The 17,268-nt window shown below is 41.3% G+C and overlaps 1 protein-coding gene across 1 annotated transcript; it reads right to left on the bottom strand.

Annotated features, from left to right (window-relative positions):
- Nucleotides 1-3,967: 3,967 nt before the first annotated feature.
- Nucleotides 3,968-15,704, bottom strand: LOC117486754 (coiled-coil domain-containing protein 85C-A-like). Its single transcript, XM_034135288.1, has 2 exons — nucleotides 14,947-15,704; nucleotides 3,968-5,562 (listed from the first exon to the last, which is right to left on the bottom strand). Exons 1-2 carry the CDS (start codon nucleotides 15,596-15,598, stop codon nucleotides 5,540-5,542), a joined length of 675 nt encoding a protein of 224 aa, XP_033991179.1. The 5' UTR covers nucleotides 15,599-15,704; the 3' UTR covers nucleotides 3,968-5,539.
- Between the last annotated feature and the right edge of the window lie 1,564 nt (nucleotides 15,705-17,268).

The following is a 17,268-nucleotide window of genomic DNA, read 5'->3' as shown; positions in this document are numbered from 1 at the left end:
TGCATACCAGCAACAACAACTCCTTTAATGCCAAGAATCAGCAGTTGTAGTACAAGCTGTTCCAATTGTCTGAGTTCCTCACCCTAACCCTGAGGGTAACCCAAACCCAAAGAACTCATGTTGGTTTCTGTACTTATGTCTGTACTGATGAGATCACATATACAGAGGTCTAGTGGTCATTTAGAGCTTTGCCTACTGGGCAGCCTGGTCATTTAAGCTGGCAACATGACCTCTTAACACAGCATCAAAACTAATTTCATGCAGAAAGTGTTGTACGTGTATTACAAAAAATGTGCATGGATGTTGTTAATGAATAGGCAGCAGAGCCGAAGTAGCATGCGGACAAGAGCAGGGGTGCGAGATAAGACTTTAATAATAACTGTTACAGTGGAAACTACAGGCTCTAGGCTGTGGTTTAAGGACCGCATTTAACCCTCTTACACCTGCTCTCTGCAAAGTAAACAATGCAGTTACGGTTTTACGAGTCTGACTTCATAGCTCACTTTAAAAGCTTTCACCCTGCGATTTAATCCGTAACTCCAGCAGGGGTCATTCAATGCTAATCATCTTTCACAACGTGCTGGAGACAGTACACATTTCTACGGATAGACAAACTGAATTGGTTTTAAGATTAAATAACCTAAAGAGGCTGTTAGTGAACTCAGACATGCCGAAAGGAAGGTACTGATCTTTATGTTTCACTGTTTTTTACGTGTTAAGATTGCTTGTGTCTGAGCAACTCAAAGTCAGATGACATGACATGATACATTGAATAGCCACAGGGAACATTTCGATGATTTCCCATCACCAACTACCAATACAAAAAACAAGGGATAATGTGAAGCGAGCATTTAAAAAAAAAAAATCTTTCTTACCCCCTGCAGTACTCCGAAGTACCCCTAGGGGCACACATACCCCAATAGAGTGGTCCAAGAATGGGTCATTATTAACCTGGAAATCCGTTAGCATTTTAGCATTTGCAAGCTACCACGCCTCAAATTAAATCTTTTTCTTTTAAATACATTTTTGGTACAATTCCTAAAATAAGGTCTGGCTTACAAGATTTGTAGGTTGTCCGACCTACGACATAAAATATGCCAGTCAACACACCACCATTGAATGTCTGAAGCGTGTATGTATCATTAAAACGGTGGTTGCTATCAAGTGGCCAAATAATTTGTCTACCTTGACATTGAACCTCTCTTTGGCATCAAGTTTGCCCTTCCCAAGGGAAAACTTCTCTGCCTGATTCCAGACCTCCTTGAGCTTGGACATGATGGTCACCTTTTCATTAATAACAGGTGGCTTGAAAAGAGCATTCGCTTTGCTCCACTGACCAATCAGACCAGGGAAGATGTCACCCACCAGCTGGTCCACTGGGTAGTTCCCCATGTCATCTTTACTTTGATCCCTCAAGTAGCTGCCATACCTCAGGATATCCCTCACAGTTGGCAGTTCAGACACCAACAGCTCTCGCCCAGTGCCAACAAGATTACTCAAATGAGAAGAAGATTTTGCCCTTGTTTTGACTTGAGCCATTTAAACTATTTCACACTGATACACAAGTACGTTTCAATTCCTGTAAGTTTAACTTCAGACAGGAACATAAAAATTCAACTAAAAGATACAAATATTTGTATGAACAGATATTTCTCAGTTTTTTAAGTACATGTCCTTTTATTATAGTGGCCCAATGATCAATGTAAGTATTGACTTTTTAGGCTTTATGTTACATATTTTTGAATCCAAATGTATCTGACCTAACATTTTAGATTTAAATTAATTGCCATTTTGCTGGGATACATTCACTATCGATCACTGAACCAATTGGAGATTCTGTAGTGATCAGAGGTCTGGAAACAGACTATAGGACGTTAGGCTAGGAACACCACGTCACCACCTCTAAGCTAAAGGCGGCTAATGTTTGGCGTGACAACACAGTCTCACGGCATTTCGTGTATCTATTGATTCGTGTTCACCAACACGATTTCCCCATTTTTTTCGTGTCACACAGAACGATTTTAAAAGCAATGTATTTTTATTGGTAGTATGTTTCGTGCCTGCAACACGTCTTTTTGTCCGGTCGGGTCTTGGAATACCAGAAGCTGTGTGGTTCATAAAAACATTTTCTTACTCAATATCTTACCCTAAGCCTAACCCTAACCCTTTTATTTTAAATAGTATAATGTCTGAGTTTTTTTGCCATCCGCGAGGAGAAGAAATGGGGCTCAGAGCCTCAGAATACTGAAATCTGTATTTTTTTTAATCTCTTTTTCCTTCTAATTTGTTATTATTTACATTGCTTTTAAAATCGTTCTGTGTGACACGAAAAAAATGGGGAAATCGTGTTGGTGAACACGAATCAATAGATACACGAAAGACTGTGTTGTCACGCCAAACATTAGCCGCCTTTAGCTTAGAGGTGGTGACGTGGTGTTCCTAGCCTAACGTTAGCTATTTACTGCTGCCGAATGCATTTACGCTTATCTTATTTTGTCGATTGAGCCCTACGGATGCTAACCTCAGGGTGGGCCTACAAGAATATGTAATTACTGCAACATTCTATTTGAGAAACACTGCACTAGACTGTGCTGCTTCACGTTGTTACAGCTGGAGCTCAGTCTGGCCAACATGCCTGATGTATCACTGCTCACCTGAAAGCTCTGCCGACACTTGCTGCTGCTGGATATATAGATGTTTTTAGCTTGCCTCCACCTAAGGACAGGTTGTAGCCCCTGAGTTAACTTCCCTGTGGGGGGTTTAAGGGTCTCTCCTCACTCCCTGTTGTGCTCATTTAGCTGTTGCCTTGTGTGGGGAGTGAAGAAGTCAAAGACCACTGTACATATTCTTCATTTACATAATAATCAATTTTACAGGAGCTGGCTGACTGAACTTTACTTTCTGTTGAAATGCTGTATGGTTGTTGTGAATGAATTACACATTCTTTGGAGAGATAACACAAATATCCTAAATACACAATGGTTCTATAATGGCGCATTTCCACTACAGCGCAGAGCGCGGTTTAAGCGTGCCGTGCCCGGCCCGTTTTTGGTTGCGTTTCCACTAGGCGTAGTACCGGCTAGCGGGTACTATTTCACAGTTTTCTGGCTCTCCAAAATCGAGGTTCTTTCCGGGCCAACAACCGGGCTGAGTATGCTAAACTAGTGAGAGAATAGCTGGCAACTACAACAAAATGAACATATTTGACCGTGATTTAATTGTAATACACGTTTCAAAATGATGCCGAAGTAACAACATACTGATACCGGTTAGTAAACACTGAATTAATGCTTTGACAAGTCTGCAGACAGACGGCAGGCGAAAAACCTTTTAAAATGCGTGTTTTCTGAATGGAGCTTGGCTAAGCTAACGCAGTATATCCACTCACAACAACGGCCTATACAGACATAAATAAAGCAGCGACTGTATTCACCATGACACAGGCAGTCTGTGGTTTGTACTTGTTTACCTTTTTCTAGTTTCTGAACAGATATGAGGAGCTGTGAGCTCTGAGGGATAACAGCTAACGGCTGATGTTGGTTTTGTGTTTCGCATTGAAGATCACGTCACGGCTCCGCCTTCACTGCGTTAATATAGATACTACCCCAGTTCCTAAACTGTTACGGAAACGCAGCATAAAGTGAGCCTGGCCTAACATGGCCTAACGAGGCCTAGCCATACCGTACTAAGCCGAGCGAGGCCCTGCAGTGGAAAAGCGCCATTAGAGTAATGGACTGTAATGGACATAATCAGACCTCATACTGATATAAAATGTAATGTAATTTCACTATTCTAATTCATCTTTTTACAGTTAATCTCACAAAGGAAGACAAATTAAATAAAACCTTTTTTCAAAAAACTTTCGTAAAAGCTTTACTTAATACCTTTGCAAGTATAAACCTTTGGTGTGTCTCAATTGCAATATACTCACACATGGGTGTTGAGTGTTCATCAGATTAGATTAGATATACTTTATTGATCCTAATTTGGGATTTTTTTTACAATATGTACAAAGTCGATTTTATTTGTGCACTATTGAGCCACAGGGCACATGTTAGGGTAGATTTAGGATACCAACTACACAGACATCAACACACATATGCAACACTCTCATCTCACTATAGTGTCCTTCCAGATTCCATTTCATGGGGTTATGGTGTCACCTAGTGGATACATGGAGACTGGCAGCCATCACTGAAACTCCCCTGGTAACTTTTTCCTTCCTCCTCACTGACAGCATTCCCAAATTAAAAATTCAACTAAAAGATACAAATATTTGTATGAACAGATATTTCTCAGTTTTTTAAGTACATGTCCTTTTATTATAGTGGCCCAATGATCAATGTAAGTATTGACTTTTTAGGCTTTATGTTACATATTTTTGAATCCAAATGTATCTGACCTAACATTTTAGATTCAAATTAATTGCCATTTTGCTGGGATACATTCACTATCGATCACTGAACCAATTGGAGATTCTGTAGTGATCAGAGGTCTGGAAACAGACTATAGGATGTTAAACACAATGCCTTTTTATACTGTAAGTTAAACTTGCCCAACATTATATGAATTGGTTGTTCAGATCATCAGATATAAGTATCCTGTTCAATCACAGGTACTTTTACTTCTTTTGTGTACTTTTTCTGACAGAAATTCCTCCTCATGTTACGATCACCAACAAATGGCCTTTTTCAATGTGTTCATATCACTATGATCGACTGCTAAAATACTGTCAGCTATATACAGCTTATTTAGAAATACAAGTCATGCTAGTCCAAGGTTACCTAAATAGATATCTATATACTGAAATATATATATATTTTACACAGCCCTCTTCTTTCTCTAAAATGCCCCTTCAAGGTATAACTCAATGACCAAAAAAGCAATGCATTTTGGATATTTTCCCAATAAATAAAAAAATAAAAAAGCATGGCAAAATGTAGGAGTAACGATTAAAACACTTTATGTGGATTGCTGTGCAACTCCAGCCGTGATTTGTTTGCTCCTGTGAACGTAGCACTTTAAAAATAAAGGTTATACATTTGGCCTTTTTTCTCAATTTATTAACGTATCACTTCACTGGTGTTGAAAAGAAGCTATCCATTTTCTATTGGGTAAATTGAGCAGTACGTAATGATTGGCTACCGCAAACGATAACATTGCTAGCTAGCTAACAGCAGCATTCATCACTTCTGGCGATGGCACAGCAGCAGTGTGTGATTTGAGACAACACAACATGGTCTAAATGTACACACTGCGCAGTGTTCACAGAGTACGACATGGCAGTGTAATAAGGAAGGTTTCCAAGATGAGATACAGCACAAGTCTGTGACCCAGAGTAGAAGAGTGGCTGTTATGAATGTCTTGCAGGACAGGATATCCATTCTGTCTTCAGGCTGAGGAGACCCTGGTTTGACAGAACACACACTGTGCTGAAGAGCCTCCAGTCCAGAGCAGCAGTGTAGGGATGTTGGGACCTCTGGTGGCTCCCTTGGTGTCTTTAAGGGTCTTTTAAAACAGTTTGCTGGATCCAACGGCTTCATCCAGCTTTCTCCACACCGCCTGACGGAGAAAAGACACAGTAACGTGAGATTACATCAAAGATCTGGCAAGTGGACAACCCTGCAGACAGTATACCGCATATAGCTAAGGTTTACCATTTCAATGACTTGCAATGTATAGCTCCTGGCACAGTATGTAGAATGGCTTTCCCCCTTCAAACTCCATGTAGCTTGTGATTTGTACCAATGATGAACCAGTTTGTCCTGTGCTTTTGTTTGAATTTATCTTTCATCCATCTTTGTTCTTTTCTTTTTCTTTATTTGTGTAGAAAATAGGGTGAATCGGATTTTACAAAAATAAGTAAGGATTAAAGGATATTTGGGTGCACTGGGTAGGAGACTTCTAAAATAAGCATGTGAATGTAATATTAGACAAGTCTTTTTAACCCCGAACCCCCTCCCCCCGTCTCTTTATTTATGTACAGTTATCATCATGAAAGTTATATATATAATAAGATAATTCATGTAAGACTCGCACTTACAACACAACAGTTATATTAGCAATCACACATAGATACATGATAATATATGTAATTCAAACTGAGTGTGTGTGTGTGTGTGTGTGTGTGTGTGTGTGTGTGTGTGTGTGTGTGTGTGTGTGTGTGTGTGTGTGTGTGTGTGTGTGTGTGTGAGAGAGTGTGACAGCGATAGATTAATGTCAGGGTGTGTGTATTTTTAAATGTAATGTATAATGTTTTGCGTATCATTAATACATTTTGAAGGTTTATATTTAACAAATACCGAAATATAAACTGTTACATGTAATGTGGCTGTAGATTGCTCAATTCATGTAAAATAGTTTAATTTTTGGGTTGCGTTACAAATATCTTTACGTTTTTTTTGCTGCAGCTCAAGTGAATTTCACAGATGCATCTTCGGTGAGCCACTGCGCAAATAAAGACTTTAACTTGAATTATGGCTCAGATTTCTCTCTCTAAAGAAACCAGATACATCATAATGTGATCTGATGGTATACTGGGAACATGAGGCACATGTAGAGTATTATTCATCCATTTGTTGTGGTTTTTTAGCCATAAAAAACATGGAATCCTGGGTCTTAATATACAGTCTGTGGTTTTAATATGTTACTCATGCAATGAATCACTGGTAGATATTTTATTGTGGCAGTGAGGTGGGGTTACGTCGCCCTCTGCTGGTGGAAATACATATTTAAAATATATGATACATATATGACAAGGGTAGTCTTATAAAAATATATATATATATATTCCTGGAGCATAATATCACAGAGAATCTGTGAAATTAGTGTACACATCTTAGTGTCAAACTTATCATTCATATCACATCATATGTTCAGTTTTTAAGCAGTACATTGACAAGGTTACTTTGCTAAATATATTGGATTAACAATATGAAACACTTGCACATCAATATAGTCAATAGGCTCTAGGCGCTTGTCAGCAGCCATAAATCAAAACCGTCTTTAAAGGTCCCATGTCATGGCCATTTCTACTGATCATAATTCCATTGTTGAGGTCTACTAGAATAGATATATTGTGCAATTTTCCAAACTCACATTGGTTTCTCATACAGCATCTCTGTATAGCAGGGGTAGGCAAGTAAGTTTGGCCGTGGGCCAATTTTTTGCTGAGCCACAAGATGGCAGGCCAGAACATAATCGAAGCCTAATTCAAGGAATTGATTTTGGTAAGAGGGCGCAGCGCCCCTGTTCCCCGGTTCAGAAAAAACTCTGATATCGCTGATAACCCTCCCCATCAACACTCTGATGCGCAGTCAGATCCGCTGATTGGTTCACTGATGATATAGGCGCCCAATCCAGAGCCTCTGGATAGACCCGCCCAAAGGGAGGCTCGTCGTCTCTAGCCCCATTTCAGTCTCATGTTAAAAGTCAGGGCTATTATCTGTATTTTAACAGACTTATCTTTTAAATTGAGGTGTATTTATTGTTCTCTTCAAAGTTTATTTTTTTCTGAAATTTTAGGGAGGATGGTCCTCCCTTTCTTCAATGGACGAGCCTCCACTGAGTGAGTTATTAACTAGGTAGCAGTGTTATTTAACATACTTTTATTCTGATAAGTATTGTCAAGTTCTCTGGGTTTTTGGCATTTATTTGAGTGTTTGCCCACATTTGAGAGGCTTGAGGGGCAACAGAGGACACATGGACAACTGGAATCCTTTTTCCTTTTCTTTATTTCAACTTTTCAAGAACACATTAGGATTCTTTCAGGTTGAAAACCTTTAAAAAAATACAAAATAAATAAATTACAGCATGTTTTGCTTTGCAATTTATTTAATATATTATAACCTAAATTAATCAGTAACCAAGTATTTTACTCAAACTCAATGTATTTAATAGTTAAAGGGGACCTATCATGCAAAATGCACTTTTGTACGTCTTTTCTACATGAATATGTGTCCCCGGTGTTCCAGGGAACTCACCAAGTGTCAGAAAACACAACCCTCTCTATTTTCCTCCATACCCAAATCTCTAAAAAAGGGACTGCAACGGATCTGATAAAAACTGATCCAGATTTGAACACTGTCCTGACGTCAGGACGGTGGCGCTACGGCTATTGGGCCAACTCCACCAATCAGGGGAATGTGGGGTTGGGCCACGGCCGGCCATTGCCGCTCGAAAGCGCTGGAGACGCTGTAGTACATATGCCAGGCCTGTAAGTGGCGCTGTAGTCTGCCACAAAAGCAGCGAAGAAGACTTCCCGCGCATGGTTGCCATGGTTACCCTTCTGTTTATTCTCCGCTGTGGCTTTTGTTCTCCCTCCCCGAGGCAAGCACTGTAATTCTCTCCGGTTAGTCCACCAACAGATGACAAACACCCACCTCTCCGCCTCTTCCAAGGAACGAGGGGACCGTGCGGCAGAGTTTCAGTTAGGTTTTCTTTCGCCGGTCAAGATGTCCGTTAAAGTTTAAATCTTCCGGACAAAATTAGAAAAGTGCCGGTCAAAGGTCTTCTTTGTTATTTATTGAGCTTTAAAACAAATGAATAACAACTCTATATAATAATATAAGAATAAAACACGGAGGACGGAGATCTCTTTTTCTCCCCCTCTTCTGACTTGATCAGAGCACGCTCCCCTCTCCTGCAGGGGGGCGTGGTCAGCTGCAGCTCACAGAATCAGCCCCTTGCAAAAACAGAGCTGGAGAACAGCAAATAGAGTGAAATGAGGCATGGCTAAAATGCATGATCTGTTTGGTATTTTGAAAACAGAAACGTATAAATATACCTTATATAGGTATGGCCCTACAATATATCATTTAAATATAGCATGATAGGTGTCCTTTAAATAAGTACTTTAATTGACGTCAGTGCACCCCGCTGCCTGATTGTGCCTGTGCTGTATGTCATTCATTCTCAACATAGATAAAAGTACAATAAGCATTCTTCAGGTGTAGGTAGATTCTCTATTCGGACATTATAGCCTATATGTGCGACTGTCGGTCCGATGTTGTAAAAAAAAAAGAATCTCAAAATATTTTTTTATTTTTTATTCTCAAAATTACGGGCCAAATATTATTGCTGGCGGGCCAACAATGGCCCGCGGGCCGCCTGTTGCCGACCCATGCTGTATAGTATGTGTATTCACTCTCTGTCCTAAACGGCTTGTTGGAGCTCCAGCCCCCCCCCTCCCTGTGAGCCCAGTGGCCGTCTGTGAGATAGCGAGACACAGCGAAACCCAGCCCGAAACCAGCCCGAGCACACACACACACACCCCAGGGTTTCCGCTAGGATTTTTTCTTGCCGGTCAAATGTCCGGAAAGAATTAATTTTACCGGACAAATTTGAAACTTACCGGTCATGTTTCAATAATAACAATAAGAATTGTGTAGCAGAGTTTCCGTTAGCAGGTAATTACCGGACTATGACCGGATATGCTGATGTTTAAAACTCAGTTCATGGGGCTCATTATTATATTGCTTCAGTTTCAGGGGCGGATCTACGGCAGCTGCCCCCCCACTGTAGAGCCTTGCCCCCCCAGCTGCCCCCCTAACTTTTGTGTCCCTAAAACTGTACTTGTAGAAACAAACCTACACTATGTCCACAAGCTTCTCAAGCAACGAAACAAGCAGTTCATTAATTAAAAGTGAATCATTTTAAATATCATCTTAGGCCCGTTAAAAACGCAGCTACGGCCCTGCATTAAACTGCGGAGCGGCGTTCACACAGACCGCGGCTCACACAGACCGCGGCTCACACCGCTGCAGAGAGGGAGCGAGCTGTCCCAGCACCTGAAGATGGATCAGCTTCCCCTGGGAGCATGTCCCCTTCCACTAGTTTTGTTTTTTACTAAAGACGAGAGCTTGAAACAAAGTATTAATAAAACGCTGCCGTTTGAATCGATATAGCGTTTAACAGATGGTCGCTGTTTGGGACGTTACGTTACAAAATACTACGCAGACAGCGCTAGCTGGGAGATTGATCACTTTATTTGCTAAACTATGCGGTAGGCCTACTATTAAATCCACGTAAATTACACATCACAGCAATGAGGCCAGATCAATGAAACCAGGATACATCCTTTACCGTCAAACTGGGTCTAAACACAGCTGCCTGTGTGCGTTTGATAAATACTTTCTGATGTTATATTTATTATATGCTATGCTACTTATTAGCTACATGGCCCTAACGTGTAAAGTTATACAAGCATTTGTACCAGTGCTTTTCACAAGTAGACTCTTGCAGGCCAGAGTAGCTGGAGTGATTCAACAACAACAAAAAGACATAGGCCTATCAAGTGATCAGGATGAGTAGAAAGAGGAAAAGGAAAAGAGAGTAGACTGAAGAGACCAGGAGACTGATTCTATAATTTAGGGTGCATTTCACATCAACAAAACAGTACAAAGAAAGTGTTCTTTCTCAATAGAACAATCAGTGGTTCAAGTTAGTATATTCCTCAGTGTAACATATCCACTAGTTGCAAAGCTTAAACATTTTTTTATTTTATTTTATTTTAAGGGAAAGGATGTTTTCACTACTCAGTTTGTCAACTATGTTACGGACAAACTTGATGTCATTACAATCATTTGATTAAGTCCTGCACTTCAAGTAAAATCAAATTTGAAAGGCTCTTGAGTCTATTCTACCATATATCCAAAGATTTTTTCAAGTTTAAAAAATAATTGTATTAAAGTTTTGTTTTTTCATGTGATATGTTCAGCACTGTCATTAAGTTTAGGGATACACACAAGGGGACAGGTAATAACCGGAAAAGCATGACATGGGACCTTTAAAGATATGAAAGTAAGCCTGTTTAACTGCATACGATTATGCTTTTATATTTATTAATGTATTGCTCACATTCCATTATCAGGTCTGCAGCTGTAGAAATAAGACAACAATTGTCATACACATCAGAATTTCCAAAATTAGATGAACAAATTTAGTTTTATTGTATTTCCTAAGAATACATCTAAAGAAAAACATTAATTTAATAGAAAAAACTAAAGTTGTCATAGTTACTGTAGATGAGCAGTGATTTTATAATCCTGTGAATTTGCACATTTACACAGGCGGTGATTTTATACCAGCTGTTTGTCCTGCTTTGGCAGCACCACCTGTCTTGAGTGTGGATTATGACTTTGAAAATAGCTTTTTGTGTGTAGGATGATGTACTGTACTTAGCTACAGTTGCATTTCATTGTGACACCCTGTGTTGCATTATGACGATAAATTAAACTTAAATGTTAGTGTAAGCTTGTTCAGTACACCTAGCCGTAAGGTAGTGACCTCTGTGATGCATTCAAAGTCACTGAAACAGACAGTGCTGACCTCAGGGCAAAACACACACACACAGGTACACACACACTGAGACAACGCTGAGCGACTAAAAGCAAATGACAGAGGACTTCTTGAATTACAGTCGGTCAGCACGCCCAACCCCCCCCCCCCCCCCCCCCCCCCCGACCCTCTGTTAAATGTGTAGAGGGAAGGACTGAGAGGGACAAAGAATCAATTATGGCTGGATGAGGAATTAATCAGAGGTTGAAGAAGTACTCAGATTTTAAACTTAAAGTGGACCTATTATGCTATATTTGAAAAAAATATAGTGTAGGGCCATACCTATACAAAACACATCTGTGAAGTTTTTTGCTTAAAATACCAAACAGATCACCCATTGTAGCCATGCCTCATACTGCTCATACCCCTCTATTCCAGCCCTGTTCCAAACTGGCTGATTCTGCTATAAATGGAACGGCTGCTGCTAGCCACGCCCCTTTGTAGCGTCACGCAGCTTTCCCCTGCTAAGAGAGTTTTCTACCGAGAGAAGCTCAGCTAAACGCTGCGGTGATTAAATGCCATATTATGCTCCCAACCACTTCAAGCTTTATTTCTGAAACGGTATGGAGCTCAAACCTTTCTCTCTCGCAGGGTTTACCACAAGGACATTACGTTACACATATTCTCTCCAGTAGCCTACAGCGTTAGCTCCATGGTTAGCTCTGAGTGTTAGCATGCTTGCTAATGTAAACACATAGCATATTACTCCCAAAACACGCCACACATTGTTTCTGATACAGCACATAGCTTGACATGTTCTTTCTTAGGCGTAGGCTCCACGAGGACGAAAACGGGTTGAATCCGCATATTTCTCATGCGTATAGCCCTTTAAGCTTGACGACGCCATAACAGAAACGTAGAAACAGACCCCGCAAATGACAACGGGTCCAAAGGTGGATAGATCTGGGAACGGAGCGCTCTGGGGGGTCCAACGGGGCCGTGGGGTCGCCTATACGGTCATGCGTTTCATAGCCCCGCCTCTCCCCGCCTCTCCCCACCTCTGCTGCTCACCCCCGCAAAAGTACACTGCACACTGAATTCAGATTATTTATCTTTATCTCGATATGAACATAAACGCGAGTGAAGTCTAATCTGACAGGACGGAGACACGCATCTCCTCCGGCTGTGAAGCAGCGGGAGCAAAACACACACTTCAAGTCAGATCACCACCCTTAGCTATTTTAATTACCTCTCAAACTACCTAAACTAGTTATAAATATGTTTATTTTTACTGTCGGGTTTACTTACTGGATCAGCTGCTGCATGAGGAAGCATGAAGATTTAAACTTTAACACACATTGACTGGCGAAAAACTCTGCGCGGTTCCCTCCGCCCCCACCGCGGAGAATAAACAGAAGTGCAGCCATGACAACCATTCTTCTTCGCTGCTTTTGTGGAGGAAGTTGCTGCTTTTGTGGAGGAAGTTACAGCGCCACGTACAGGTTCGGCATATGTACTGCAGCTTTTCCAGCGGTTGGATGTAAACGGAGCCGTCTCGTGGAGCTTGACACAATCCGGTGTATATTGCGTGTGGGCGGAAGGTTTTTTGCGGTTGCATTTGCGTTACTCCGATGCGTTTTGCCGTATGGGTTCCCGTGGAGCTGGGGCCTTAAGTGTTTACCGCTAGAACAGTGCCATTATATGTATTATATATATAACAACTTTACTGAAGTGCCTCCTGCAAGCATCCTGCTGAATACACACACACAGCTGCGACTGTATACAGAGACGATAGGTTGGGACGTATCACGTGTGCCGGAGACGATAGGTTGGGACGTGTCACGTGTGCCTGGGACGTGTCATGTCGGCCGGATGTCGCCAATGACGTTATAGGAGCGAAGATTCTGGATCTGCTTGTTAGCACCCCCTTTTATTTTATTTTTTAGAGATGTGGGTACGGAGGAAAAGAGAGAGGGTTTTGTTTTCTGACACTTTGTGAGTTCCCTGACACACCGGGGACACATATTCATGTATAAAAGACATCAAAAAGTGCATTTTGCATGATAGGTCCCCTTTAAGTAAAAGTAGCAATATTAAATTGTATTGAGTCCTGCATTCAAAATCTAACTTGAGTAAAAGTACAAAAGTATTGGCATCAAAATATATCACAGTTAGAGGGGGGGGGGGGCAGGAGCTCCAACAAGCTGTTTAGGACAGAGAGTGAATACACATACTATACAGAGATGCTGTATGAGAAACCAATGTGAGTTTGGAAAATTGCACAATATAAATCTATTCTAGTAGACCTCAACAATGGAATTATGATCAGTAGAAATGGCCATGACATGGGACCTTTAAAGACGGTTTTGATTTATGGCTGCTGACAAGCGCCTAGAGCCTATTGACTATATTGATGTGCAAGTGTTTCATATTGTTAATCCAATTTATTTAGCAAAGTAACCTTGTCAATGTACTGCTTAAAAACTGAAAATATGATGTGATATGAATGATAAGTTGTTACTAATCATCGTGCTTAGGGGTCTGTTGAGAGTTGCTTTGTGATAATTTTAATGAAAAAATAATCTGTGAAGAACACTTCGATATCTGTACTGCAAGACCAGAAACATTGTATATCTTTAAGTGTCTTTATTTTGTATTTATTTGTTTTTACACTCTAATTTGAGTTAATTTAGAATTCATTATCACACATTTTGAAATAAACTTTTAAGAACGCAGATTACCTGAACTGGTATTTTCACTATCACTTACAATGATGGTGCAATAAGTAGTAAAAGCAGCGTTACAAAATAATTACAAGTAAAAGTCCTGCATTGGAAATGCACCTATTATACAAAATCCACTTTTCATGTCTTTTAGACATTAAAGACATCTGTGTTAAGAAAGTGTCAGGAAAAAAGACCCCCTCTCTTTTTGTCTTGATCCATTTATATAAAAACCTGTCTGAAAATGAGCTGATCAGATTTTGGCCACTTTGTGATGTCATAACGATTTTTTTTGGCTTGTGTAACCATTGGCCAATCAGCAACCAAGGTACCCCCCCCCCCCCACACACACACACCTTATCACCTGAATCTCCACCTAGAGCACCTTTGTGTTTTTTTAAACCATTCATCTCGCAGAGGGGCGTGGCCAGCAGCAGCAGCAGCTCATTTAAAGCTACAGACACAGAATCAGCACTTTTGGAACAGGTCTGAAACAGAGGGGATTATGGGATGCTGCAATGATCTGTTTGGTGTTTCATTCAAACACTTCAGAGACATGTTCTGTATATAACTGAGACCTACAATATATTGTTGACAAAGACTATAATAGGGGACATTAAATTGAAAGAACAAAAGTATTGGCATCAAAATGTAGGCTACCTAAAGTGGCAAAAGTAAAGTTTTACTTTTCGTAAAATATTTAAATAATTTGACTCTTGTGACTGAGTTAGTCCACTAATTACATTTCTAGGGATGCATTTTGTTAAAAGTAGCTAAATGTGTTCAATAAATGTAGTTAAGTAAAATTACATTATTTCCCTTTTGAGAGTAGTGGAGTAGAAGTAAAGTAGCATTTCATGGAGATACTCAAGTGAAGTAAGTAGTCTACCTAAAAAGTGTACAGTACAGTAGCCTACTTGGGTAAATATACTTAAGTATCTCTCACCACTGAGCCCGGCTCCTCTGTGGAGGTCCGCAGCCCGCCTCATGGAGCCCATCTTCCCCTCAGGCCCTGAGTGAGAGTGGTCCGGACTCCCGGCGCTTCCGGTGCTGGATGAACTGCTCCCGTCCCCGGCGTCCCGCAGCTGCGCCGGGTAGGTGAGGCTGCTGAGGCTGGACTGGCTGTCTATGGAGCTCCGCGAGCCGGGTCCGCTCCTGTCCTCATCCAGCATGAGGAGGATCTCCTTCAGCTCCGTGTTCTCTGTCCGACTCCTCAGCGCCTCCTGACTGCCCTCCAGCTCCCGCAGCTTCTGCTGGTACAGCCCGACATCCCTCCACAGGACGCTGGCGGTGTAGCGGCCGAAGCGCTGCCACTCCCGGGACACCTTCCTGCCCTTCTGCCGATCATCGTCCAGGAAGCAGCAGAGCTCCCGGAGCTCCTGGTTCTCTCCCTGCAGTTTCTGGTTGGCCTCCTTCAGACTCCGGATCTCGTGAAGGTGCACCTGCAGGCTCCGGTTCACCTCCTTCATCATGTTTCCGTGCTCCACGATCAGGTCCATGTTGAGGCTCTCGAAGCGCCTCAGCCTCCGGACCAGGTCATCCTTCCCCAGCATCAGCAGCTCCTCGTCGGGCAGCTGGCTCACATCAGCCGCGTCCATCCCCGCAGCTTCTAATGCTGGCTGATAATCACAGAGTCCTACCAGCGGGCTAAGTTGGGTTAGACCGGATCCATGACAGTTGACACACCGGGCCACAGACACAGCTCCCCGCCATTTGTCTCAGTGTCTTACTGGAAGTTAACCTCTGAGACGCGATGAGTGCTGGCTGCAGCCGGGGACTGGAGCCGGGGAGGAGGAGGAGGAGGAGAGGTGGGGGGGGGAGACACAGGTAGGTGGCCTACACAGTGTCCTCTATAGGCAGCCCCCCCCCCCCCCCCTGCTTCATTGATCAACTGCAGCTCTTTATCTTTTTTAAACATGTACACTTCATGGTGGTGCAAACTGCTCTGTGATCAGTCAGCCATATAGTTGAAGCAAATGTCTTTACTGTTACATTCATGTAGATGTTATTATTTGTATATAATAATTGAAATGTCTTATTGTTATATTAGTGCAAAAGTATAGCTATATTCATGTTAATGTTATATTGTTATACGTATGCATTTTGTTGTATTGTTATGTTTGAATTTGTATGCAGATGTCTTATTGTAATAGTCCTTCATGCACATTGTATTATTGTTATATTAAAAATGTATTTGATTGTTTAATAATGCAAATGTAGTTTTATGTGTATGTTGTGCATCAATTTATTGTGATTTTCATGCAAATGTTTTATTGTTAGATTAATGCAAATATAATTGTTGTTATATTAATGATAACTTTTTTTGGTGCAAATTATGCTATGGTTATTTAAATGCAAATGGGTTATTGTTGTTATAGTGCACATTTCATTATGGTTATGTTGTTGCAAATGTTTTTATTGATATTATAATGTCAATGTTTGATTGTTGTTCAAGTGCAACTGGTATTATGGTTATGTTATTGCACAGATTTGTATTGGGTTATTTATGAATAAATATGGGCGCACCATAACATGAGAACCTTTTCTTAAAGTGGACCTACCATGCTATATTTAAATGATATATTGTAGGGCCATACCTATATAAGGTATATTTATACGTTTCTGTTTTCAAAATACCAAACAGATCATGCATTTTAGCCATGCCTCATTTCGCTCTATGTGCTGTTTGCTGTCTACGGGGCTGATTCTGTGAGCTGCAGCTGACCACGCCCCCCTGCAGGAGAGGGAAGCCGTGCTCTGATCAAGTCAAGAGGGGGAGAAAAATAGATCTCCGTCCTCCGTGTTTTATTATATTATTATAGGCCTATAGAGTCGTTATTCATTTGTTTTAAAGCTCAATAAATAACAAAGAAGACCTTTGACCGGCACTTTTCTAATTTTGTCAGGAAGATTTAAACTTTAACGGACATCTTGACCGGCGAAAGAAACTGAAACTGAAACTCTGCCGCACGGTCCCCTCGTTCCTTGGAAGAGGCGGAGAGGTGGGTGTTTGTCATCTGCTGGTGGACTAACAGGAGAGAATTACAGTGCTTGCCTCGACGGGGAGGGATTGCATTGAATTAAAGCAGCGGGAGCAAACGCTTGCCTCGGGGAGGGAGAAAAAAAGCCACAGCGGAGAATAAACAGAAGGGTAACCATATACCCTTCTATGGGCGGGAAGTCTTCTTCGCTGCTTTTGTGGCAGACTACAGCGCCACTTACAGGCCTGGCATGTGTACTACAGCGTCTCCAGCGCTTTCGAGCGGCA

This window comes from Trematomus bernacchii, unplaced genomic scaffold (genome assembly GCF_902827165.1).
Source record: "Trematomus bernacchii unplaced genomic scaffold, fTreBer1.1, whole genome shotgun sequence".
NCBI lineage: Eukaryota > Metazoa > Chordata > Actinopteri > Perciformes > Nototheniidae > Trematomus > Trematomus bernacchii.
Note: the sequence above shows the minus strand (reverse complement) of the source record. Positions and strands in the feature narration are given on the sequence as shown.